A 19693-nucleotide genomic window follows, 5' to 3' on the forward strand; every position below is an offset into this window, starting at 1 on the left:
CAATCTCTGTACGAGAAATAATTTGTTCTCACGAATCTTAGATCCGAGGCGGTTGAGTTTGGAGCTGGTGGAATTCGAATTTGTAGCAGTGTTTTCTTGGTGTCAATGTTGCAATGTCTTTTAACAGATTGCGATTGGAGTATGCTCTTGAGGGCAGCTCGAACTATATTGCATGGAAGTACAGGATGGAGGTGGTGTTAGATGATAATGGGCTGAAGGAGTTCATAGAGGCTGAGGTCCCAAAGCCTACTGATGCTGCCGCAACTAAGGCTTGGCAAAAGAAGACAACGAAGTGTCGAAGGATTCTGTTGGAGGGCGTGAAGGATCACATTGTGTCCAACCTGCATGGAAAGGCTTCTCCATACTTGATGTGGAAAGTGTTAACAGATCTATTCCAAAGCAAGAGCGATCAGAGGAAGCTGGCGCTCAAAGATAAACTCAGAAACATCAAATGTGAGAAGGGTGACAGTATGCCCAAGTATCTCACGAAGTTCACTCAGTGCAGAGATGAACTGGGAAGTGTGGGGGTGACTGTCGATGATGAGGACTTGGTGAGCTTGGCTCTCCTTGGTCTTCCGAAGAGTTGGCATTCCTATTAGGACTCTGTCAATGGTCGAGAGAAATTGCCAGGATGGGAGAGACTTTGGTCAGATCTTGTGCAGGAGGAGATCAGGTGGAATACCAGGGACGAATCTTCATCAAAGGGAACTGATGAAGAAAATTGCGCTTTGGCTACTAAAGCAAAGAAAGGGAAGAGCAAGAAAGCTTCTCAGTCTGGTGCGAAAGGCAAGAAGCAGGACATGTCCAAGGTGAAGTGCTTTCACTGTCACCAGCATGGACACTATGCCACTAATTGTCCGCAGAAGAAGAAGAACAAGCAAGCTGCTGGATTTGCAGCAGGAGAGGGTCTAGCCTCACAGTTTGAGCTTGATTTTTCATTGATCACATGCTTGGTTTCAAGTGTGATGGGATCGGTGTGGTTCTTGGACAATGGTGCGTCTTTTCACATGACAGGAGATCGAGATTTGTTTTCTGATCTGGAGGACAAAGATCTTGGAGTGCACATCGAGATGGGCGATGATGGTAGATACAGTGAAATCGGTATCGGTACCATTTCCTTTGAGAGGGAGTCTGGTAAACCCTTTGTATTGAAGGAAGTGATGCATGTTCTAGGATTTAAGAAGAATCTTATCTCTGTGGCGATGTTAGAAGACAAGGGATATGATGTTGTTTTCAGCGAGGGAAAGGCTTTCCTGCGCAGCAAGACAACTGGAGAAACTCGAAAGATAGGGGTTCGAGTGAGGAACCTTTATCAGTTGCATGTAGATGGATGCGCAGCAATGGCATGCAAGGCAGAAGGATTGGTGAGCCGGGATGATGGCGAGTTGTGGCACAGGAGATTGGGTCACCTTCACCATGGAGCCTTGAAGATACTGCAGCAGATCACTACAGGGATTCCTAAAGGCACTCTTGTGCAGTTAGATCAGTGCAAAGGGTGTACCTTGGGAAAGTTTGTGAAAGCCACCTTTCACGAGAAGGATAGTTGTGCCACGACAATCCTTGAGAGAATTCACACAGACATGTGTGGACCTTTCTCAGTAGCTTCGAAAACAAAACACAGGTATTATGTGATTTTTGTTGATGATTTCTCTCGTAAGTGCTGGATCTTCTTCATGCAGAAGAAGAGTGAGACGTACTCAAAGTTCTGTGAGTTCAAAGCACTGGTCGAGAAGGAGTCAGGGAAGAAGGTGAAGGCTCTTAGGAGCGATAATGGTGGTGAATACATCTCTGGCGAGTTCAAGGATTTCTGCAAAGCAGAAGGGATTCGAAGAGAGTTCATAGCTCCCCATAACCCACAGCAGAACGGGGTTGTTGAGCGAAAGAACAGAATGATCATGGGTGCTGCACGGGCGATGTTGCATGATTAGGGCCTACCCCTTCACTTGTGGGTGGAAGCATGCAATACAACAGTTTATGTGCAGAACCGTTGTCCTCACAGGATACTTGGCATGAGTACACCTGAGGAGGCTTATTCTGGTAAGAAACCTGATCTTTCTCATTTGAGGATTTTTGGTGCTAACGTTTACATGCATGCGACGAAGGATGCTAGGAAGAAGTTGGAGCCGATCGCAGAGGTTGGGATATTTGTGGGGTACACTGATACGCCCCACAACTATCGTGTGTATTTTCCAGACAGTGGTAAAACGATTGTGCAACGGGATATAAAATTTCAGGAGGAGAAAGCCATGAAGTGTTCGCTTGAGAGGGAGCTACACTTGCATGTAGATGAGGAGCTATTAGTTCCTAAAGATGAGCTTCAGGACGTGGATCAGCCACAGGACAAGGTTCATGGAGTGGAAGAGACCACTCATGCAGCACCAACCATCAGAGGGCGAAAGCTCTTGACAGAAGATGAGCGACTGGCTCAAGATGCAGAGAATGTTGTAGGACCACCTACAGCCCAATGCAGGGAGAGACAGTCACCTAATCGGTACACTGGATACATGGCTCTTATGAGCAAATGTGTTGTGACTGAGCCATCCTCTTTCGAGGAAGCTATGGAGGATCCCGCATGGGTAGACGCCATGGTGGAAGAGTATGATTCGATTGTCAGAAACAGTGCATGGGAGATTGTCCCAAGACCGGAAGGGAAATCAGTGGTAGGTTCGAGATGGATCTACAAAGTTAAGCAGGCAGCTAACGGGAGTGTGGAGAAGTACAAGGCAAGATTTGTTGCCCGAGGCTTTTCACAGATAGAGGGGATCGACTATGAGGAGACCTTTGCACCTGTCGCAAGGTATTCTTCCATACGGATGATTCTTGCTCTCTTAGCGCAGATGGGGTGGCACATTCATCAGATGGATGTGAAGACTACGTTCCTCAACGGAGTCATTGAGGAGGAAGTGTACATTGAGCAGCCCGAAGGTTTTGAGATATTCAGCAGCGAGTCGCATGTGTGCAGGCTAAAGAGAGCGCTGTATGGGTTGAAACAAGCACCACGTGCTTGGTACACACGGATAGACAGTTATTTCACCGGACTTGGATTCTCTAAGAGTGAGGCGGATCCTAACCTATACCAGATTGTGGTGGAGGGTAAGTTGCTTATCATTGTACTGTATGTAGATGATTTGATTCTAACGGGTGATGAGCTGTTGATACTTTCATGCAAGGATGATCTTGCTAAGGAGTTTGAGATGAAGGACTTGGGCCTCCTTCATTATTTCCCGGGATTGGAAATTTGGCAGCGCAGTGGTGGACTATTTGTTTCTCAGGGTAAGTATGCTCGGGAGATACTGGAGAAGTTCAACATGCATGGCTGCAAGCCTGTTGATACTCCTCTTCCTGGAGGTTGGAGGAAGGAGGATGCCACTTCGGCAGAAGAAGTGGATGCCACTGTTTATCGACAGTTGGTGGGGTCGCTTATGTATCTGGTCAATACACGACCCGATATATGCTATGCTGTTAACCAGCTTTCACAAGCTATGGTTAAGCCTACCAAGCTCTTATGGAAGGCGGGCAAGCATGTATTGCGTTATTTGAGAGGCACATCGGGAGATGGTTTGTGGTACAGACAGGAGGATGAGGTGAAGCTATGTGGCTTCATGGATGCAGATTGGGCAGGGAGCCCAATGGACAGAAAGAGTACATCAGGAGGGGTCTTCATTATCGGGTCAACAATAGTTTCTTGGTACAGCAGGAAGCAGAGATCCGTGGCACTCAGATCAGCAGAGGTCGAGTATATGGCAGCAAGTTTGGCTGCATGCGAGGCTATATGGATGAGGAAGATCCTGGTCGGTTTGTTCGGTTCTCACTTGGATCCTACTGTGATTTACTGTGATAACCAGAGTTGCATTAAATTCTCGGCTAATCCTGTATTTCATGATAGATCTAAGCATATTGACATCAGGTACCATCATATCAGAGATTGTGTGTGGCGGAGAATCATGTTACTTTCATACATTCCAACAGAGGATCAGGATGCTGATATCTTGACGAAGGCGCTCACCGGGAGCAAATTCAAATACCACCGAGGCAGGATAGGGGTTGCCGATAATCCATATCTTGTTGAGAGGGAGTGTTGAGAATGCAACAAGATGATGAAGCTTAGTGGAAAGGAGTTGCCTTCACTAAGTGGGCCCGCAGGCAAATTATGGTGCAAAGTCTATTTTTAGATTGTCTATTTTTAGACATATGGATCATGTCTATGAGTTGCAGGATGCTGTTTATGGATGATTGGTCATGTTGGGAAAAATAGATGGACTTCTATTTCTGGTTCACAACAGGAGTGATCAAAGTCTATTTTTAGACTACTAGGTTAAAAATAGAAAAGTCAAATATTATTGTCTCATAATAATATTTAGACTATAAACTTTATCTTATCCTCTTGGAGCACTTCAATTTGAGCTACAAATGTGGCACATGTAGCTGTCAGAAGGAAATACGCTTTTCTTATGAGTCAGTTGAGCTATTGCATGCAGGACATCAGTTAGAACTCATGCATGTGAGTTTGGTGGAGTTGGATGTGGAGTTGATGGAGTTGTGTTCAGTTTGACTTTGTTAAACTAGTTGTAATTAGTCTAACTGCAAATAGACTAGTGATGAGTTATGTGAATTAATTATTAACTCATAATGCAACTGAAGAATACATCAGTTAACTCAGTGCATGTACAGTTCAGTGGAGACAGGTGTTAGAGGTTGAGATTGCTATCAGTTGTGACTATAGTTGTGCATGAGACTTTGCACAAGCAATGTATTGAGTATGCCAATGAGTATTGCCCATCATATGCCCAGTAGAATAGCCTGTGCTCACGTGATTTCCAGTGTGAGTGATTCTCAGCAAGTATTGTGCAATAGAGGCAGGGAAAGCAGCGGAGGAGATTTGAACCTGTGACTTGTTCAGGTCTGAGCTGGTTTGTGTGTAACAGGTGGAGATAGTGTTGGATACTTGTGAGGAGTATTGTACTATGTAATGTTACATGTTCTCAATCATTAATATACAGATAGTGTGGGGTTTTCAGCTGTAAGCTTTCCCCGAGATACATACTATGTTAATGTGTGCATGCGATTGATGTTTCATTGTTTTTGATGCTGCTAAATTGTTAATCAACGTAGAGGAGCTTATGTATTGTGCATGTATTTTGCAATAGTGCATGATCAGGATAATCTCTGTTGAATATGTGTTTATTATTCAAAATTTCTACATTATGTGGTTGAACATATGTGGACAATTTATTCAACAAGCGCGTAAATCTTTGATTAAAATTCTTCACTTTTTCCTTTTCCCCATCTTAACATTCCCGAGTTCTTTGAGCAACATAGAAAGAGTTTTATCATCAAAAAATTTATCCCAGAACAACTTCTTGAACTCCCTCCAATTATAGATTGAATTAAGCGGAAGATTTTGGAACCACAACGATACTCTACCTTCTATAGTGTACAGAAAATATCTCTAGTAAACTTCATCAAAATGTACCTCAAGCATTCACAAATGCATGTATAAGTCATTAATATGTTCCTCAACTTTCATCCTCTTATAAGGATCAAAATTTGAAACTAGTTTTTCTATATGTTTAGGCATGCGATGAAACTTTCCTAGAAGAGAAAGAGGTCATTGAGCTATCCAATCCAACTGTTCATAAACCATGTCTTCTTCTTCCTCCTCGTCTCCCTCTGGATCTAAAGATTCTTCTCCTTGACCATTTAAATCCTCCTTATAATCGAGCTCTTCTTCTTGTCTCGATTGTTCTTCGTCAGAAAATTAAAAATCCTCCCCATCTCCGTCCAAATCCTCCTCAATAGGTGTAAGGTCCCCTTGTTGATGTGTTCTTTTAGTAGGATCAACTAATTCTTCAAGGGTTGCAATAACCAAATATTCCATTGAAGAAACCAATACACAGTGACGAGTCATTTCTTTCTTTATAGGCTTATGTGGAAGAATAGAAGTGACAAGAAGTAAGTCAAGAGATCTTACAAACTAATGTGTAATAGGTCGGATTGTTCGGAGTTGATCGTAGGTGACTTCAAAATCCTATTTTGGACTTCAATGAGAGTAATCCCCTATCTTAGGAATGTGAGTTGGAGTTAAACTCAGATCATTATTATCTTGCATGGAAGGTTCATTTTTAGGATGTGGTGAATTGTTTGCCATATAAAGTATGCCCTCCTTCTAGCACCATAATGTTGACAGTGTTGGATCCCTCCAACATATAGGGGGTATCCCTGATATAATTCCCAATGAGACCTCACACCATTTGGTATACGAGAGCCATATGGAAATGACGCCTGGCTACCATACACTTAAAGATTTGCCTTGGTTGCAGCTGTTAGCTTGAGAGAGAAACACACATGTACTTTTGAATGAGCAAGTAAGTATGCCTTGTGAAATTTTTAATTTTAAGATGTGTCCAGGTTCTTTCACTAGAAGAGAAGAGAAAGTGAGTCTTTAGAAGAAAAGTATTAGTACTATTCCAATAAAGACACACACATACATATGAAAGAATCATTAATTGTCTAACGAAGTAGTTCACATGGACATAACGATCATTAAAACAATTACAACACACATTCAACAAGATGAGCACCAAATTCAATGAAATAGTTCAATTTCCTTAGTACTATTCCAATATACATGCATGCACATACATATGAAAGAATTGTTAATTGTCTAGTGAAGTAGTTCACATGGACATAATGATAGCTAAAACAATTACAACACACGTTCAACAAGATGAGCACCAAAGTCAATGAAATATTTCAATTTCCTTAGTACATATGAACAAGACACGTACCACAAACATAAAAAGAATATTCTTATTACATTCATGATATATGCATGAAAATCTGTTTGCTCAATTATTGGGAATCATAATTTCCATTATAGAAAAACCTACAGGTATTAGTTAACAATCACATCGCTAGAGATAAGGATCCACAAGAGCTGGCTAGTCGATGTCATGAAACACATGGGGAGCATTGGTTTATCCATTTTCCAACAATCTCTCCCCCAATGTGAGTTGGGTGTGTATTGAACTCGTGACTTGTGCTCTGATACAACTTATTTGGAATCATGATTGTTGTTAGATCAAAACCCGCAGGTGTTAGACAATGATCACATTGCCATAATTAAGGATCCATTAGAGGTGATTAGTCCATGTCATGAAACACGTGGGGAGTGTTGGTTTATCCAATGTCCAACATCAATGAGCTTTGAATATTAAGCGGAAGTTCAAGGATAAATTGATGCAATGAGACACCACTAGCTCCAATAGTGGAGCATCAGGCCAATACTTTCTCTCTAAAAGAACAATCTTTCTCTCTAATGCCTAGGTGGATAAGCCAAGGTGAAAAGTCCTTTTCTTGACTAATGAGACTTATTTTATAACAAGAGGAATGGCCTTTCATATTCCTCATTACTCTTGGACTTCCCTCACGACTCTTGGACTTCTAATGTGACATTTTGTCTTTCATGAGACTTTTGGACTTTTGCTACAGACTCTTTTGTTCATATATGACTCTTGGACTTCCACATATTTACATTTACAATATTTTCCAAAATTACATGATCAAGTGACTACAACATGACAAGTCATAGAAATTGATGACCTAGACTCATAGCGACTTGTAACATGTAGTTCTTTGAGAAGTGATGACACTGCCACTATGCCTTCAATTCTTGTAACAAACCTTGCATTGTAATTTCCTTCTACCATCCAAAGGGTATTTACAAAACATGGAGTCTTCATGACTCAATTTGATCATCCAAATCCATCATTCCTTCAACTGTCGCAACAAGGTTCCTTTGTGCCTTTTGTCTTCAAGATGATTATGTGGGAAACCTTTGTGCCTTTTGAGCTAATGGAAAGTAAACATTAGCTCAAAAATCTCCTACTCTTTCATGATTCATGCAAATTCTCTAACTATTCCTCAATAACACGCAAAGGAGAGAGAGAGATGTCCTCTGGGCATAGAGCACACTTATAGGAGACAAAGGAGGGCTTCACTACTCAGTGAGACTGTGCTACACACAACTATGGAAGAGGAGGAGGTTTGATGGGTACAGGTCATAGTTGCAAGAGGCAAGGGAGCGAGATTGTCCACTAAAATTGCGCCATGCCCTAGGGAGGAGAGCCAAGACCATAATGAGGGAACAAGGCACACTTGTAAGGCATAAAGGAGGGAATCACTTCCCACTGGAATTGCATAGTGCACTCAATTGGGAGACAGTGGCTTGACTGGCGCAGGAAGAAGAGACAAATAGTAAAAAAGGAGGGTCTACTGACTAGAAGTGCGTTGTGTGCAGGAGGGAGAGAGAGGACTTAGGTTGGTGCAGGTCACAGTTCTAGTTGAAAAGGAGTGTCTCCATTATGCCTTAGAAGTGCGTAGTACACTCTTCCTAGCCTAAGGGCACGCTTGCAAAGCCACAAAATTAGCTAAGTACAGAATGGTGAAACATGGAAAAACACAATGAGTTAGGGGAGAAATCAAGCATAACACATATCAACTCATAAGTAAAACTTATACAAGACCCACAACTAAGAAATATACATCAAAATTCCAATTTACAAACCATCTCCAAGTGCAACAAATAAAGTATGCCCAGTTGCAACCAATAAGTGTTGTTTTGTGACTAGGAAGTGTATTATGACTCAAAAGTGCACTATTTCTATTCTTGATGATCCAATGACACCTAGGAAGGAACACAAATACTTGAAACATGTGTAAAAAAATAAAATGACACTTGCTGACCAAAAGAGACACTTCACATGGCAAAAGGTAGGCTCCAAAATTCGTATATAAATTTTTTTTGGAGGGTGTTGTAGCAACGACAACAAAGACTAAGAAATAACCCAAAAAGGATCAACCCAATTTGAGTGCCATGAACCATTCATATTCCCTATTCAAGATGGTAGCAAAGGTTGACATCAATCCATATCAAGGTGAGATTGATTCTTTTAATTTAAATCATTTAATGCAATAGTTAGAGGTTCATTTTAGTTTTCACCACATAAAGGAAGAATAAAAAATTTCATTTGCATGTCTAAAATTAGAGGGCCAATCCCTAACTTGGTGGGAAAGCCACACAAAAATCTTGAGACTAGAGTGATATCCTTTGATAACTAAGTGGAAGGATTTAAAACCTATCATAAATTCATAGCTATAGCCTATCAGGTATGTAGAGGACAAGTGGATCCAATTTGAAGAGACAAGGGTAGAGTGTGCAAGAGTACACCACCAAATTTAGGAATATGGAAATAAGTTGGATATCTCCTCAAACCACCATATGTACTCCTCTAGGATCTAGGGGGTCTACATAACCATATGCAGAAGAAAATGGTGTTTTTCAAACCTAAAATGATGGATGAGGCTTGTGTATAGGTAAGATACTTGGAGAACATAAGCTAGAAGAAAGGGAAATTAAGTGGGTCAAAGAACAAGGAGCATGAGGAAGCTTCCAAGTACGGGAAGAAGAAGTAGAAAGTAGGAAAATAAAAATAGATAATAGCCATAACATGCCCTTGCAAAGAAGATTCTGGAAAAATGGCTCCTCGCCCCGCCAAGAAGGCCGCCGCAGCAAACCCTACTCCAAAGAAAGAGAAAGATGGAGGTGCTAAGTCGAAGCAGACAATGCCAAAGGCCGATTCAGTTCTGGCTGTCACTGTTGAAGCCGAAGCGCCGAAGCAGTTACCGGCCAAACCTAATGGAGCAGAGGCGGCACCTGAGGCCGACATAGCTTCTGCAAAGAGTAATGTCTTGAAATCGATAGTTCCAGCCGTCAAGAAAAGCCTGTTGCCTTCGGTCCGTCCAGGGGATTCCGCTGCCTCTGTAATGTGCCGGGGCTTGTCAACGGCGGCAGTGAAATACAGGCCCGAGGACGATTCGTCGATTCAAGATGACAGAGAAAGGCGTCAAGCTCCGGAAATCCGCCGCGGGGGTTGGCCTAATATTCTTGAGGGTAAGCAAGATCAGACTCTCAATAGACAGATCGGCCAAGATCTTACAGGTCTGACACCCCAGATGGAAAATTTCCATGGAAGATCTGCTCTAGGAAGCACAAGAAGCCCTGGCACTGGGTCTAGGCACTCCTGTGACTCCTTTCAGATCCAAATTTCTCAGCCTTCAGGTAGAACCACCCTGCAATGGGTCAGTTCTCCAGATCTGGTGCTGGATCTCAAACTGGATCTAGAGCGGCGGATTGGGATCCCTTCAGGCTTTCAAAGACTTCTCTTTCAGGGTAAGCAACTTGAAGACCTTCTTCCCCTCTCTTCTTACAGCATTACCAGGAACAGCTCTTTGGTGGTAACCCTACGTCTGAGAGGAGGTGCAGCGGGTCAGTCATCCTCTGCTCGTCCTTTCTCATACAAAGATGCAGTACACTCTGAGAACCCCAAACCCCCGGAGGCCCTCAAACCTAAGGCCTTTTTGGTTGATAAGATAGAAGAAGTTCCTTCTGTTGAAATCACCCATGAAGATCTTGCAACCCAACTTCAAGAATTTGCAGAAAGAGCCATCATTTGCAGATTTAATGGACTGTGGCCGCGATCTCAGGATCTCTATGCATGGATCCATGCAAACTGGACTCATCATTGTAAGATCAGTTTCTGCTCTAAAGGTTACTTTATTGTTCTATTTGATAACAGTAAGCATTATGAAAAGGCCTTAGAAGAAGGCCCTTGGTTCATGGGAACTGCGGGGCTCTTCTTGACTCCTTGGTTTCCAGATTTTGATCCAGCAACTGCAGTCATTACCAGGACACCTGTATGGGTCAGGCTTCCGAACTTTCCTGCCCACTTATGGCATACTCGTGTCTATAGAGCTATAGGCAACACCTTGGGCAGTTTCATGATGGGAGATTCCTGGCGGGAATCCAAAGGTCTCTACTCATATGCCAGAATATGTGTGGAGTTAGACTTGAGCAAAGGACTTCCAGACCAAATCAATCTCAAGATAAATGACTTTGTCTGGTCCCAGACACTGGACTACGAAAATACTGCATTTCGTTGCCGCCATTGCCACCAATCAGGGCATTTGCAGAACACTTGCCCATCTCGCCTGGCAAAAAAGAATAAGGATAACTTTTCCAAGCCCAAGTCCAAATGATGGGCTCCTTGCTCTCCACCTCCAGTTGTGGATTTTGATTCCTCCAGCTCTGAAGATGAAGGTAGTGATGTGGAAATGGATCATGCCCCTCATTCTGTGGTCCCTTCCACCGATGGTCCGACGCAGTCCTCCGATATCGCCACCGCTCAGAAACGCGTCCATTTGACCTCCTCCTCTGATTCAGAAAAGGAGGGCTCCCCTGTGGAGAACCCCAATCTTCAAGTTGTTATTGCTCACTCACCCCATGAAGGTTGGGTCGAAGTCAAAAAAAGGAAAGGGAAAAAGCTTCGTGTTGAGGCTTCTACCCATTCTGGGTAGAAGTCAGTCTTTTTTGCTTCCAGCCACATGCTGTAGCTTCTTGCTTGTTTCACTTCTTCTCCGGAACCGAGGTTGATAGTCCTATCATTTCCGATTGACGGTTTTTTGTCTCTCTTGAATGTATCTTCGTGTACCATATTTTTGATTAATAGAATTAGTCCAATTCAGAAAAAAAAAAAAAAAAACATGCCCTTGCAAAGTTCTCAACAACCATTGCAACCACTATAATATTTATGGTCATACATAGGAGAAGTGTTGGAAGTTTCATCCTGGGCTCAGCATGAAGAATTGAAAGAAAGATGCTAGAAAGAAAAATTTCATGGCCACTGAATCGAGAAACCAAGTGAAAAGCAACTCAGACATGGATGAGAAGATTATCTATACATTAGTTCGTAAAAAGATGAATTTGACCAGCCTTCAACAACAAGAAGAGAAGGAAATGACTAGACTCTTCCATATATGATACAAGTTAGGAAGATAAAAAATAATTCTCCTATTAAACTTAATATCACAAGAGAATCTCATATTAACAAATCTAGTCAATAAACTAGGACTAGAGACTCATGACCATCCTAGCCCAAATCCATTAGGATGGGTTAACAAGGAAGAAAATATAAATGTAACTAAACACTATAGAATCAAATTTTCTATCAGTGTTGATTTTATTAATGAAGTAGAGTTGGATGTAGTTCCACTTGATGTATGTGGAGTTGTATTTTGGAGTCCCTATATCTACATGCAAGATGAATATTCATGTGAAGAACCAATCAATACCTCCTCATCAAGGACGAATAATCACATTATTGAACTCAAATTAGTTAATGGTCATCCAAAACTGCCACATTGTTCAAGTCAAAATGGATAGTGGTAAACCATAAACCATCAATATCAATGGAAGATGATTAGTGGATAACCAGGAAAACAACCAAATTAAGTAAAGATGGTTAGTGGTTAACCAACAAAATCGCCACATAAAGAATCCAAAGCTCAAGCTTGGATCCTTCTAATACATAATCATTGAAAAACCTCTCAACTTGCATATGACAGGGAGAAATATCAAATCTCAAGCTTCAAGATTCAAAGTCAATCAAATTTCATTAAACTTCGAGAATTCTAGCATAGAAACTAGTTTCCTCAATAATAATCATTCCAGTTATTCATTGGGAATGTTCAAACATGCTAGTTGTTCACTTCCATACATCCATATGTTGGCATTTTTTAGGATGTCTTCATCGATACTTAGTTAGGAAATTTTAGATTGAAGATGACAAAATTTACTGGTGCAATTATTTTGACTAGTTATTGTGGGGGGGGGGGGAGTGTGGGGTTGGGGAGGGAGGGGGTGGGTGATCAAGGAATGTAGATTGTAGTCCATGGAAAATCATAAATTCTAAGTTGTAAGCCTTATATTTAATGAGGTTCTTTCACAATACACTAATGAGTTGTCAATGAGATCTAGATGTAGAATGGTAAATTTAATGTGCTACAAATTTATATAGTGGTATCAATACAAGAAAAAAGAGAACGACATTAAGCCTTTTCTGCCAATATTGTCTTGTCTTATTTGTACTCCAATTCTTAACAATGATTTATAAGTTGGTTGTGGTTTGGGAAATAAAAGCACAATAAGCTACTACCCAATCTCCTAGTCATATGATTGAGTAAGATGACATAAATAATTTAACTTCAATAGTGAACCACTTAAATATGTTCAAGAGGTGGCTCAATATTTTCAAAAGTAGTTGCACTATTCTTAAACACATTCTTTGGGTCTAACTTATCACTTTAGGTAGTGACATGGATAGGATGGGAGTACACAATCTAAAGGTTTAGAATGATGAATTGATGAGGATTGAGTGTCTCTGCTAGCCATACAATTTAAGCCCTCCTTATAGTCCCAAATTCTGTTTTCATTTGCAAAGTGCCCTTCCCAGCAATATGGGTTCTCCGTATAGCGTGTCTTAATTAGTGAATGCAAGGTTAACTATATATAATCTAGTTAATGCTTCTAGAAAAGAAAATTTATTCAAGACAGAGTAGAAACACACACACAAACACAAATGAACATAAAATAAATGTCGATATATATATCTATATATATCTATATATATATATCTATATATATATCTATATATATATATCTATATATATATATCTATATATATCTATATATATAGATATATATAGATATATATATATATATCTATATATATATCTATATATATATATCTATATATATAGATATATATAGATAAATATATATCTATATATATTTATCTATATCTATCTATCTATATGTATGAGAACTACTTCTAGTGCCTTATTATTGATGCCACTATCAATTTGTATTCGTTTTTGTGATAGACCGACACCTCTCTCTCTCTCGAGGTGTTGGTCTATCACAAAAACGAATACAAATTGATAGTGGCAACAATAACAAGGCACCAGAAATATTTCTCAACACCCATCACCCCAATCAAAGCTGTTATTCAAAATTGGCCTTGAGAGCTGGATTCCTTTCATTAAAATTCATAAAAGATTTTATAAAGTTCCAATAGCAAAAAGTTCCTCTTCTTATCTAATTGATTCATTTTTATCCCTTCTCTTGTAATTTCCATGTAAATTCTTAGGATTCCTTGTATATAATTATGACTATTTAGCTTCTTTCTCAATAATTATGTTTCCATGTACAATTACATTCTTTTAGCTTCCCTTAAGCTCCCCAAAGGGATGTGAAGTGTCAAAATATTGAAAACTAATAATAAATTTATAATCTTCCTTTTGAAAGATAGTGAGCCCACATTACCTATCCATTACTTTGAAAGTTTCATGTTCATTGTTTTTTTTAATATGACATTTCATGATTTATATGGTCAATTTCATTACTTGCATAAGTTATGTATTTGTTGGGTGCATGCAAGACATTAATTAATTTTATCATCATTTCAACATAATAATAATAATGTTTGATAATAATGAATCAATTCATATTTATATCAATAATTGCAATAATAGTTACATGTTTTAATTCTAACATCCAATAAAACACCCAAAAATATTGAAGTTGCTTCATAATAAAAACAACATATCCACTAAACATTAAAATTTGTTTTACTAAAAAATATCTAAACATTATTATTCACTTAACAGTGTTACAATGTTTATCAAACAATATTGGCTATAAAGACCAATATTACATATTAAATTATTTAAGCAAAGTTAAATTCAAAATAATGATGAATAGATTTTTTGCCCAAAAAATTAAGTATAATTGGAAATAGTAAAATCTCATTCAATATAAGTGAAATATCAATTACAATAAATAAGATTCAATAATTATTAAATGAGAATTTTACTCTAAGAAATTTTAATTTTAACTTTTAACTTTTTAAAAATCAACATAGATTCTAATAAAATACACACCTAATCCTTTGATATATATTAAATAAATTTATTTATTATTATTATTTTCAAATAATTTATCTATGAAGAGTTTGAAAAACTTTTGACTACAAATTGTTTTAATATCAAATTGCCAAAATTAAATATTACCACATAATTGGTGATTCATAGACTAGATTTAATGTACAATGTTTATATTTGCATGAACCACATTGGCAGTGGATGTGCAAATGAAATCATAAACAGAGCAATAAATAAATAAATAAATATATATATATATATATATATATATATATATATATAATGCTTTATGTATGGGAAATGCTTTATCCCGTGCATTGATTGAAAAAGAGCAGGCTAGGAAAACAATATGTCTTATATTTTTTTGATGAAGAGCAGGCTAGGAAAACAATATGTCTTATATTTTTTTGATGTGAGTTGTGAACAAATCAGGGTTGATTATATTTTCATACCCGTGGTGGGAAGATAATACCTCATTGTATCAATTATTCATATCATTCATTTATCTAAATTTTTACTCATGAATATATGCATTTTCTTCAACAACCAATTTTATTTTACAAATATTAAAAACTAAAAATCGATAACCTTATTTTGCGAATATTAAAGATATACATATTTTTATAAATATAAAATTATTTATTTAGACATATATATATATATATATATGAAAAATTTTGAAATCACATTCATTCATAAACAATATTTATTTATTTCATCCAATTCTATCTACATTTACATTTTATTTTATATAAAACAATAATATATATGAAAATGTATGAATATCTATAAACATTATTTGAAAAAAATAACTTATTATTATAAGTAATATCAATATCATATATAATTAAACTTTAATAGTTAACAATATTTATGTTTACCATTATTGTACAATGATATTGACATAATTTTTATTAATATTTTTTTGTTTCTTTATAAAGGAAAAAACTATCTATATTACTATAACAATTTGTTTTATTCACCATATATTTTATGGATACAATTTTTGATTTACAAAGTCCCATTATTTAGGGAATCGATACACTCCATAAAAGGTTTGTGGCCTTTTGGGAGACAAAAGCCAATGCTTGGCTTTCTCCCACACTACAAAAACAAAAATCACTCCTCCAAATCCAATTCCCAGACCTATTACCAAAGCCATCAATGACATCTTCTCATCCACTCTACTAAGCCATCCCACTACAGGCTTACCACTCATAGTAGTGTTATTTTCTTCTCTCTTTGGTCTTTTATTTTCATTGCATGTATCTAAAGGACACCCATACAAGCACTTATTTCTTTGAAATGAAGTAACATTAAAAGTGGAAAATTGTGTCCCTATTGGGATTGGGCCACAGAGGTTGTTAGAGGAAACATCAAAAACACCCAACTCATGCAATTTAGAGAGCTCTTGAGGAATCTCTCCACTTAAATTATTCTTAGCCAAATCTAACTGCTCCAAAGCAGAGATGTTACTAAGAGATGCAGGGATTAACCCTTCCAGTTGATTCCTTGATAGGTTCAATAGTCGCAAGCCGCTCATACCTCCAATGCTTGTGGGTATTTCGCCATTGAGATCATTGCTAGACAGATCAAATATAGTGTTTATGGGCAACACATATGATAGTGTGTATTCACCTCCTTTTATGTCAAATACCATTTCCTCATAAAATAGTGTTTCATCTGAAGTATTTTCATCGTACAGAAATCCGAATTGAGTTGAAATTATTCCATCCATGGGAGCAGATTCATTGATTGTAAATCCAGAGAGTCTCTCAAGTTGAGATGGTATTTTTCCATTGAATCTATTGTTGGATAAATCCAACACATGCAACTTCGTGAGATTTGTAATACATTGAGGAATAGCACCACTAAGATTATTATAAGCAACACTTAAAATTTTCAAGTCATGAAAATATGCAAGGTAGGAAGGAAGTTCGCCCATCAATCTATTTTTTCTTAAATCCAGCCGTCTAAGTTGGGTACAATTGGCCAATGATGTGAGCAAAGTCCCAGAAATTTTATTGGAGTGAGCAGAGAAAACTCTCATAAAAGTGCAATTGCCAATACAGATTGGTCCTTCCAGATAAAAGATTATATCCCAAGTAAAGCCTTTGGAGGGCTTTAAGTTGCCCAAACTCTGGCGGAATTCTCCCTCTCAATTTATTCCCCCAGAGATCCAACGTGCGCAGTAAAGAGAGATTACCCAGAGAAGGCGAAAGCGTCCCTTCTAGGCCTGAGAGAGAAAGGTCTATGGAAACAACTCTTCTGCTCTGTTTTCTGCAGCTAATGCCATTCCACGAGCATATGTTGGCAGAGTTGTGGGCCGTCCAGTTGGACAACAATCCATGTGGGTCGGCCGTTATGGCGTTTCTGAAGGAGAGAAGAGCTTCCACATCCCTTTTCTCGTGGCGGGCCATGGAGCTTCCAGATTCCTGCAACATTGACATGCGCTCATTCATAACATAATGAGAAGGATGAGGTTGAAGTGAATTGAAGTGATGATCGTCTACGGCAACAGAGGTCCCTGCAATCAGCACAAAGCACAGCAGCATGGGACAAACAGCGCTATAATCCATTTCTCCCCTTCCCAACACAACGTCTTCAACAACGAGCATGAATTGTATTCTGGATATGTGGATATATAAATATATATGTAATCACAGCGATTATCATTCCTCCACTATCTTCTCAGAGTCTTGCGTCTACTTTTTAAGTGCTCCACTATCTTCTCAGAGTCTTGCGTCTATTTTTTAAGTGCTCCACTATCTTTTTGCGTCTATTTTTTAAGTGCTCCACTATCTTGTGAGAGTCTTGCGTCTACCTTTTTAAGTCTTCCACTATCTTTTGAGATTCTTGCGTCTATTTTTTAAGTCCTCCTATCCTTTTGAAGTCTCGCGTCTACATTTCAAGTCTGTCTTTACAACTTCACTCCCATGACACTACACAAAATTCATAATTGTGAAATGTCACAATGTTCTCATATTCCTCCACTAATTGCGAAATAACACTGTCAAACCATTAATTCTCCCCCATTAACTTCCACTTGCTTTCCTATTGGGCGTACAATTTATATTTCTGAGTTGTTTAGTTTATATTTCTGAGTTGTTTAATGAGACTAAATCGAAGATGATTATGAAATAAGGCATCGATTTATAACATTATAAAATAAGTGTTGCATTCAGCGGACTCTCTATAAGTTTGAATATAAAATTATTTTATTTTAAATAGTGTTTGATTCTCAAAATCTAAAAAGGGAAAATAATTTTATATATATATAAATTACTTGCGTTAATTATTTACAAAAATATTTGATTATTTTAAATTGATATTTTTTTAGATTATTTTAAGGAAATAAGATAATTAAATTAAATACAGTGGCATACTTATCGTTATGTTTTGATATAGATTAATAAGTATATTTACTTGTATATATATGTATAGTATTTGTCACATTTATTATCCAATGAGATTTATGGTTTTTATTTAACATGTGTTAGGAGGGAACAAATTGGTAAGAGATTTGATTTTTCTAGGCACTGGGTAGATCGAGAGTTAAGATGGATCTAGGCTAGTTTAATTATTAGCCTTTAAATAGGCCATATTAGAGAATAATACCATGGGAAAAAAAACATAGGTTAAGAATACCATAGGAAAAAAACCATGGGTTAAGAATACAATGAGAAAAAACCATGAACTAGAAAATTTTGTGTTTTTTATTTTATTTTATTTAGTTTTATTTTTATTTTTAATTTAATTTAAATTTGTTTTGTTTTCGCTGAGTCAAAATGTTAAACATTACAACATCTCCCCCATACTAGAGAATGCCTCTAGATACGAATATAATAATAGTTTCATGAATAATATGGTTGTTATTAGTGTTAATGCCATATTTATCTTAAATTTATGCATTATAACACTCACCACATGTGATCATCTTATATCCTATTGTGTTGCATAGGTATATTTATCACATTGTTTTTTTGTTTTACTTCTATATATCTTCATATGCATTAAGTTGTAATTTTTACTCTCTAGATTGTGCTTTGAATTAGACACATTTTTCAAGTTGAATTGGATATATTTTTCAAATTGAATGTTTGATATCTAGGTGCATTGGTTGATAGAAACATGTCATATTTATATTTCCTTTCCTAAAATCAGAAGGAGCGTGTATCAATTCATGTTCAAGATCACATGAAGCTTTGTAAACATTTAAATTTTATCCAAGAAAACCTTTATTAAATGTTTAATATAGCTATTGTTTTCATTTTTCTATTGCTTGAGGTATGTGGATCAAATGCTAAGTCATTCAAGACCAAGTTGCACTAGGTCATGAAATATATTTTCAAGGCAAACATTGAGAATTCTATAGGATATTTCTTGTTTCTCCCTTTTTTTGTCAGTTTTAATGGCCAATCGCGATGGGGATAACTGCAGATGGTATTGCAGATGAGCTTGCAATAGTTATCTCACAAAAGTGGCGCAAGCCATGGGAAATTTTTGCTGGGAATATAAATGAAAATGGAAATATAGATGCAGACGGTTCTTTGTTTGAAACACCCAAAGCCATCAAGATGCATTTGCAGTGCGACCTTCTTGCAACTACTTCCAAGAAGAAAATGCTCACACAGAATGTGGTGGAAGCACAAAACACCGTTGTTAGTAACAAACCCCTATCATGCGGTTTCAATTACTCTTACCATAAAAGAAAAACTAGCACCTACCAAGATGTCATCTTCACCACCTTAGAAAGTCTCCAAAGGGAAAAGAACCATGGATGACCAATGGAAGACTTTTTCTACTCAAGAATTAACCAATTGTTTAAAATGGCTTTTGAAAATGTCCCTCAACC

The 19693-nt window shown here is 37.8% G+C and overlaps 1 protein-coding gene across 1 annotated transcript; it reads right to left on the reverse strand.

Moving 5' to 3' along the window:
- Nucleotides 1-15862: 15862 nt before the first annotated feature.
- LOC149147239 (receptor-like protein 35) lies at nt 15863-16783 on the reverse strand. Its single transcript, XM_089441758.1, has one exon. It carries the CDS (start codon nt 16781-16783, stop codon nt 15863-15865), a length of 921 nt encoding a protein of 306 aa, XP_089297884.1.
- Between the last annotated feature and the right edge of the window lie 2910 nt (nt 16784-19693).

The sequence above is a fragment of the Pinus tabuliformis genome, chromosome 9 (assembly GCF_031772625.1).
Source record: "Pinus tabuliformis cultivar Carrire ecotype Pingquan chromosome 9, CPIR1, whole genome shotgun sequence".
NCBI classification, from domain to species: Eukaryota; Viridiplantae; Streptophyta; class Pinopsida; order Pinales; family Pinaceae; genus Pinus; species Pinus tabuliformis.